The sequence below is a fragment of the Pollachius pollachius genome (assembly GCF_949987615.1).
Source record: "Pollachius pollachius genome assembly, chromosome: 5".
In the NCBI taxonomy this organism is placed as follows: domain Eukaryota; kingdom Metazoa; phylum Chordata; class Actinopteri; order Gadiformes; family Gadidae; genus Pollachius; species Pollachius pollachius.
In genome coordinates this window covers 22,298,705-22,307,593 of record NC_136938.1, presented here as the reverse complement: position 1 = coordinate 22,307,593, position 8,889 = coordinate 22,298,705, and the positions used below count along the sequence as shown (strand labels likewise).

At 45.2% G+C, this 8,889-nt stretch overlaps 1 protein-coding gene across 1 annotated transcript in view; it reads left to right on the top strand.

The window, feature by feature from the left end:
• The first annotated feature begins 5,046 nt into the window (after window positions 1-5,046).
• Window positions 5,047-8,889, top strand: part of tshz3b (teashirt zinc finger homeobox 3b) — a 35,507-nt gene continuing 31,664 nt past the window's right edge. The window contains exon 1 of the mRNA XM_079736743.1: window positions 5,047-5,105. Coding sequence (XP_079592869.1) covers window positions 5,066-5,105 — 40 coding nt within the window. The 5' untranslated portion in view covers window positions 5,047-5,065. The remainder of the gene's footprint in view (window positions 5,106-8,889) is intronic.

Below are 8,889 nucleotides of genomic sequence, written 5' to 3'. Positions count from 1 at the left end.
TGTGTGTGTGTGTACACCTGAGTGCTAAAAATAGCCTACTTTAGTTGACATCTGTGAGGACTTAGACTTTTTTTGCGTTTGCATTATTTACAGTTCAGTCAAAACTCCGCCGCCTACGCAATGGATCCCTGCTGTGAATAGTTTGCAATGCATCATCATTGTGGACAAATTTGTTCTGAATTTGAGAATTTATTTTTTCCATGCCTGATATTGCGAGATATTGGGATTTATTATCTGGATCAATATGATTGTCAGCTAGGCCCTTCTTTGCAAACCTTTTCTACTGCACTTCCAACAAAAAGTAGGAAATAAACAAACAACAGGATTTATTATCCAGAATAGATGCTAATACATTATAATCAAACCATGCTAAGCATTTTAATGAAATATATTTTTGTTCAGCCGATAGAAATCAAGAATGCTACCATTTTTTTTTAAACAATGCCAAACTACATATTTAAAGGACTATACTATATTATTATTATTTTACATTGGCCCCGGGGGGCTTTTATGAGCTCTTTAATGAACTTGGTAATCAGTGACACGTTTCTTTAGGAATATTTACGTCCCTGTAAAGTTGCCAATAGTCAAGATAATTTCACTTTCCCATTTGAACAACCCACCAATTATCGTTCTCAAGAAGGGATGTGTAGGCTTAAACGTCTATTTATTTACTGTGTTTTTCTTTGATGGGGGTTTTTATATTTTTTCTTCTTTTTTTCGACTCTTAAACACACACCTATTCGAATACTTTCTATACACATCTTTCTTTCCGATTTACAAAGCACATCACGACATTGGCCTACATAAGTTATTAAAAATACATCATTATTGTATAAAATTATCTAAGCTACATAGTAATTTGCTTTTTTTGTTTTGTTTTTATTCATAGGCCAGCAGTCCAGCAGCGTTTATTATTTGGGCATATTTAGTGAAGCACACCTATGTTTCCCTTCTTGAGAAACGTATAAGGCTAAGGCCTACCAGATCCGTTTTTAACACATGTTTTATGGGCCTGTCGAGTAGGCTTCCAAAGACGTAAAAAACTCGGAGAAAGATTTTTTTTATTTTAACTCATAAGTTGCAAAAACTTCAAAAGCAGTTAATTTGTTAATTCAGCAAATAGTTATTTTGCTGGAAATGCACGGATCATATTGATGAGGAAGAAAGTCAACCAAAACGCAGAACAAAGTTAGATGATGTATAAGCAATAGTCCTCTCATAGGTGAAATCCATTGTGTGTGATAAAACAAGTACCCTATTGCACCGAGGGAGGGAGAGAGAGAGAGAGAGAGAGAGGAAGGCATGCGTGTGCGTATGTGCGTGTACGTGCGCGCGTGCATGTGTGTGTCCGTGCGCGACATGTGTTTTTGGCTCGATTTTACTACAAAGTGCCTAATGGGCTATCAGTAAACAGCACACATATAAGAGGATCCATGCATCAGGTCAGCAGGGGCAGTTTGGCCCCTAGTGTCCGAGCAGCAGGGGCGGTTTGGCCCCTACCGTCCGCAATAGGATAGGCTACCCTGTGCCTGTGAGATGCTGCGGATATAATCCCTGTTCAGAGCTCAGGCATGGTAGTGTTTATAGTTGCGACGCAAATGCATGATGCAATAAACCTGACTTATGCGCAGCCTTTCATGCGTTTAAAGTTGAAATTCAAAAAAACTCCCTGGATTATTTTCGCTTCAACTAAAGCCCTACTTTATCAGAATTATCTGTCAGTATAACTGCAAATAAATAGCAGCCATCCAACATGTATGAGTTAGTTAATTGTTAGCGTGTTTTACAATACTTACAGGATCCAGACTGTTTTTGAACTATAAAATAGAGACTTTAAAGACCGAAAGCGCGATATAGTAGCCTTATGAATAGATGTTGTAGACATACGCATTGGCCATATTGAAACAGTTAATGAGTAAGATAGCCAAACAGTTACAATTAGGCCTACGGTATAGTCTATTTAGCGAGTTGGATCATTTGGATGTAAACGTTTCCGCTGAAGATCGGATGTAAGTGGTTGTCGACCAGCCATGCAAGTTGTGGTGCATGATGCCAAAAAAGTAATCGACCGCCAATATTTTATTTTCAGTGACTGTATACAGATCATCCTAATGATAATGTATAATCGTAATATCGTTTCTTTTTTTCTGTTGCTGTTTGACTTTTTTCCACTTTTTTTCCCCTCTGTTCCCATAAAGCACATTTTTACTTTTGACCCCCAAAGGTCGCAAAAGAACGTCGCATCGGGGCAACATTATAGAAGGACGGTGAACATATCTAGAGAGAGTAGCGTATGTATATCTGTGTATGCGTCTGTGTGTGTGTGTTTGTGTGTGTGTGTGTGTGTGTGTGTGTGTGTGTGTGTGTGTGTGTGTGTGCGCGCGTGCGTGTCGGCAAGCGTGCAGGTGAGTTGTATGTAAGTGCGCGATCACGACAATACCGCACGCGCGCGCTAAGGAGAGGGAGTATTGTCGTATCGCAGCGAACGTGCGCCGCGTGTGACACTGATGGATGCGCCAATGGAAAGACGGACAGATGCTTGGGCGGATCTACGTAGCGCGCAGCGGCGGTGGAGAGGCGCGCACACTCGCGGCGGCAAGATTAGGGCGAAAAACGTCCACGATGTGGAGAACAATCTTCAATCTCATCCTTGTTTTGTTCAGCGACTCCAGCGAACGTTTTTGCGGGGAGCGAAAGCCCGGTTTGCGGTGCGGATAGATAGACACACACACACACACACACACACACACACACACACACACACACACACACACACACACACACACACACACAGACAGACACCAACACACACACACTCGCATACACACACAGAGACACCCAGGGGGATGCGGAAATGTGATTCCCTCGGAGATTTGAGAGAAGACAGCTGTTCACCTCGGTATTGACGAGCGGAGAGAGAGACGGCGACACACCAGAGACAGACATAGCAACACATCTGGTGCAGAGGAAAGAGAGAGCGAAAGACAGAGACAGAGAGAGAGAGAGAGCGGAGAGAAGAGAGAGTGAACCGTTGGTAACTTACCGCTATTTCCCAATTGATCTGCATTTCCACCTTCCTCGAAACATCCCCTGTTTCCAACACCGCAAATGTTCCCGAGGTTCACCTGAAGAAAAAGAGAAAATACGGGATGTAACATGCATACTTTGTTCGTTTTTTCACTTTCCTAACTGATTTACAGTAGCCTGGTCTGTAGAAACTTTTCTTCCTAAAATTGTCAAACCGGTGGAAAATAAATAAATAAGACACTGCAACTACAGCGACTTGAACAGCCAGACGTTCTGCGTGTGTAGTTGTGCGCTTACCCGAAAAAACTACACTTTATTCCACGCGGTGTTAGATTTAAAAGGAAAACAGTGCTTGTGGAGAATTTTTGCACCCCGAGCCACTGGAGGCGAAGTAAACGCCTTTTGCTTTGCCGCATCTGATTTGCTGTCGCTGTTTTTAAATAGCCCCCTATCAAGCCGCACAAAGAGAAAAAGGGGAAAAAAGTACTATGAGCAGCCAAGAAAGTGCTTGGCAAATAGCTCGCCAGATCCCTGCGCTGCACAGCCTGCATGGGAGCAGCTGAGCCCGTCCCCTCCTTCTGATGTACATTATTACAACAAGGGAGACCCAATCAAGCACGTATCTCATCGATTCACACACACACACGCACGCACACACGCGGGCGCACACGCACACACACACACACACACACACACACACACAAACACACACACACACACTGACTTGCCCTCAGCGGATTCTTCAACGCACTTGGAACCAAATAAGCGAAGCAAGCGCCAGCGTGTGGGCGACAATTCCCGTCCATCTTCCTCTTCTTGTTATTCTTCCCCTCTTTTCCACCGATTTCACTCATTTTTCCAGCTGCCCCCCTTTTTTTAAGAGGTTCCCTGCCTTGCCTCCGCGGACGCAAATGGATTTTTTTTACCGGAGAGTTTTTAAACGCGTTTAACGCGGTCTACTGTTTATAGTCAGACATACCGGGAGCTCGCATGGACAGCGCGCTGTAAAGTAAGTAGCTGTTTCCCTAGCGTTTCTCTCTCTCTCTAGTCGTCTCTAATACGCGTGTCGTGGGTCCTCGTGTTTGTTATATTCTCGGATGTATTGATGAACGTTATCCTCCTCCTTCCTTCCTTCACTCCCTGCCTGCCTCTAGTTTAATACCGCCGCTGCCTCTGCGTTAGAACGGACATTGTTTACACGAGTTACGTGTAAAAAACAATGCATGACCAGCGCTTATGTTTACGCACGCCTGGTAACGGTTTGTGTGTGTGTGTGTGTGTGTGTGTGTGTGTGTGTGTGTGTGTGTGTGTGTGTGTGCGCGCGCGCGCGTGTGTGTGAGTGTCACGTTGATATAAATATATATTTAAATACTGTTGAGCTACAATGATAGACGTGTATGAGCGGAGATTAAAGAGAGAGAGAGTGAGAGAGGGAGAGAAGGGAGAGGGGAGAGAGAGAGAGCGAGAGAGGGGAGAGCTACGTGACGCGTCGCGGCGGCGGAGAGATCGGACCATTGAGGTTCGCGGCGTCAGTCGTGTCAGTGCTTGATGTTTGGCTCTCCTTGTTTGCGGACTTTGAGTGACGCGATCATTTCGTTCTTTCCCCCCCTCCTTCCTTCAAGCTTGCCTGTTGCAGCCCCGGAAGCCGTGTGAGGAGGATCGCACGGACGCGCAAGCCCCTTTTTTCCCCTCTCCCACACTGCCGAGCCCACGTCCTGCTCCACTGTGATATCCAGCGAGCAGGGAGAACCGGAGGGGAGAAGCGAAGCCTTTCTTTTTTTTTTTTTATCTTCAATTAATTTATTTTTTTGAAGGTGTTGTAACACAACCTACTGTGCTGTGTTACAAAAAAAAAAACTGATCCAATCCATGCGTGAGCCCTGAAAGAGCCTCGGGGAGAAGTGTGTGTGTGTGTCTGTAAGGAGAGCGCTGCTATCAAAGCAACGAGGAATCCCCAGGCAGCAGCCTCGGATCTCCGGGGCGAAAGAGAGAACTCTTGTCAGCCCCCCCCCCCCCTCCCACCCCCGGAGCAAGCATGCCGCGGAGGAAACAAGAAGCGCCCCGACGAGCCTCAGGTACGCACAACAAAGCTCTACGGTTCGCATGCCTGTACCTCCCGGTGCGTATGTGTCTGTACGTTCGTGCGGGCGTGTTCTTGCGTGCGTGTGTGTGTGTGTGTGTGTGCGTGTGCGTGCGTGCGTATGTGTGTGTGTGTGTACGGGCGTGCGTGTGTGTGAGCCGCTTGTTCGGTAACTGTTGTGGGTTCCGTCGCCAGACCTAGCACCGTCTCATCGTTGAATTGAATTGTCTTTCAAAGCGTTTGCGCTATCTTCTGTAGGACAAGGGGTAGCAAAGCGCATCTTTCAGAAAGGGGGAGGTATGGCCACAATGTAGCACTCACTGTACAAGTTTTCTCCTCCTTCCCTTTTCCCACTCTCGCTTTGAAGAGGATGCATGTTTTTTGCCGATCTTATTATTTAAAGGTATCCCCGATATTAGTCAGAAGGTTGCCTCTTATGTGACGCATTGTTTTAAAATCGCTTTTTTGACATTTCCCAAATCATATTCTAGGCATTTTACATTACAATTTAACAAACAATTAGGTGCAAACAGTGAGATTATGTTTATTATTGAAAATGTCCCAAATTAATTACACCATTTTCCGAATTTTCTGCTTATTATTAAACTTAATCTACCCCAATTAAGACTCTCCCTTCACATTTCTATTCTCTCTCTCTCTCTCTCTCTCTCTCTCTCTCTCTCTCTCTCTCTCTCTCTCTCTCTCTCTCTCTCTCTCTCTCTCTGTCTCTCTCTCTCTCTCTCTCCCTCATGGTAACTTCAAACTTTGGTAGGTTACTCACTCTGCCACATTTCAGTGTGTCTCGGCTCTTCTCTCTCATCTCTCCTTGTAGATATTGACGGTGTGTGTGCGTGTGTATGTGTGTGTATACATGTGTGTATGTATGTGTGTGCGTGTGTGTGTGTGTGTGTGTGTGTGTGTGTGTGATCAAAATCTATACGAGAGAGGTCGGTGGAGCTCCCGTGTCAGCTGACTGTCACGAAGGCCTTTGATGCCCGTGTTCGCAGAATCTCTTTCTTCCTTTTTAAGCCAACGTTAGTTTGGGCTTTTAACATCTGATCATATGCTTCCAGCCTGTTAATTAGCTTTCACCTGGCCCGTATAGGTTGTACAAGGCTAGTGTATATACAGTGTTTCATCACTAATAGCTTTCCGTTCTTTCTTCCTTGTTTGTTTGTTTGTTTGTGTGTGTATCTTTATTTCTCTGTCTGTCATTCTTTCTTTCTTTGCTTGTTGCTTTGTTTATCTTTTTCTCTCTTTCTCTCTTTCTCCTTATTTCTCTTCTTAATTTCTGTCTTTGTTTGTTTGTTTGTTTGTTTCCCTCTTCCTGGTTTTATTGTTTAAATATTATTTCACGGCCCATACAGAAGGTAAGACTGTCTCTCTGACTGGGAATGTACTGTAATGGACAATTCACATCTTTGATTTGACGCTTGATTGATCTCCCCTGTTATTATAATTGCTCCCCGTTGAAAATCAAAATGTCTGCTGGCGTCCCGTCCGCCCTTATACACTTTTGAGCTGTCCAAAACATATTTAATTGCTGCTTGTCTCGTCTACGTTTTTTAACCACGTTGGTTAATTACACAGTATGACGATTTAATTTGGAAATGTATCCAAAATAATTTGAAATCCTGATGTTTTGAAAAGGGTTTGATTGTTTTTGTCGTTGCTTGTGAACAATCCCTCTCTCTTTTTCTAGCAAATACCATTTATTCATAGATCACACTTAAAATCCTTATTTGTGAACAACAATGCACGTGCACACAAACAAACAAAGGCACACACGATTTAGAAATGGATAAGCTAACATAGACCCTTGCAAGCATAAACACACACACACACACAAACACACACACACACACACACACATACACACATACACGCACACACACACACACACACACACACACACACACACACACACACGTACACCCACAGACACCCACACACAAGCGCACACACACGCATGCACGCACGCATACTTACACTTAATTCATAAACGACAAACTCACAAGCGTGCACACATGCGTGTGTTTGTGGCGGTATGAAAAATAGAACTATTAGTCTAATCGTGAGGCACACGACCGGTTTGCTTCATCAGGAGGGCCTGTCATACGGACTTTGTTTCACGTTTGATTTAATTGTCTGCCCTGTGACAGCCACATTCATCACTGGCCTTAATGGTCAATCTGAGGCTGGCACACAGAGAGGGAGAGATAGGGAGAGAGAGAGGGCGAGAGAGAGAGAGGATAGAAGGAGAGACAGAGGGGTATAGAAGGAGAGAGAGAGAGGGCGGGAGGGAGGGGGGGATCATATGCCAGACCCTGAGACTGACTTGATCAAAATGTTTTATCCTTAATGGACACTGTGAGTGGAAAAAAAAAACATAATGGATAGATGGACGGATGGACGTTTGGATGTATAGATGTAGAGGGCGAAAGATAGAGAGATGGACACAGAGTGATGACTGAAAGCCTTTTTATTCATCTGGAATAAACCAGCGAGTGTGTGGGCGAGAGGGTGGGTGAGCCAGAGAGTGAGTGAGTGAGTGAAGGAGCATTCAAGAGTTAAAAGAGTTAAATGAATAATAGAAAAAACAGAATGGACCATTTATTCTTTTGATGAGCGCAGGGCAAACACAAGGAAAGCTACTAAAGGGGGCTAGGCTGGCTGGGGGGAGGGTGAGGGGAAGGATTTATTTTAGACCAACGGCAACTTCCTGTGTTTCCATTTTTTTTTCTTTACCTCCTCGGGGTTCATTCCTCTGCCCCTCCCCTCGTCTCCCTCCCTCCCCTCGTCTCCCTCCCTCCCTCGTTCACAGCTGCAAGTTATAAGGTTGACGAGAGCTGCATGGCACACAAAGAGTGATGATAAATTGATTGCGCTGTAGTGATGGAAAGAGCGAGGGAGAGATGGTAGATGACGGGCCTTGATTAGGGACCGGGTTTGGGGGGGGGGGGTGGTTCTATCACAGTTCAATTGCAACCTTGAGTTTTGTTGTATATAAGCGTTTCTGTTTTTTTTAAGGGGTCTGTGTGTCTGGGGGAAGATTTTCATGAGAAAATAGCTCCTGCGCCTTTATCTCCCGCACTCCGTATCACCCCACCCAACTTCACCTCTGTGTCATCTCTGTGTTTTCTTGCCGCGATTGTTTTTGTTTCTTTCTGTCCGTCTGTTTTTCTCCACTATAACTAATGTCTTTGGTTTTTTTTCTCTCGCCGGTCCCTCGTTTTATTTAACTTTGTTTTCCCCTTTGCTTCAGAACCTCCAACACACACACACACACACACACACACACACACACACACACGCAAACACATCCGTACATACACCTTTACACTGTGTGTGTGTGTGTGTGTGTGTGTGTGTGTGTGTGTGTGTGTGTTTATGGGTCTGTGTGTGAAGGGCCTGGCACCTCCTTCGTCGTGCGGAGGTAACACTGCTCAGCCTGTCTATAGGAAGACAAGCAAAAAAAAAAAACGGGAAAAGGAGAGGAGTTGTTTTGCCAGCTTCATTAGCGTTCTGCTAATTAGCCGGCCGCCTGACGGATCTCTGACAGCCCTAATGATTGGAGATGACAGGCTCCGCGCGCTGTCACGCTCCCTAATTAGGTCCACAGCATAGTCGGCTGTGTAATCAACTTGGTCTAACACGGCCCTCTCTTGCCCCCCTCCTCCTCCTCCTCCTCCTCTTCCTCACCACACCCTCCTCCTCTTCCTCGCCCCACCCCCTGCTACTCCCGTGTCTCACCTCCCTCCTTCCCCCTCCCAGGCCAC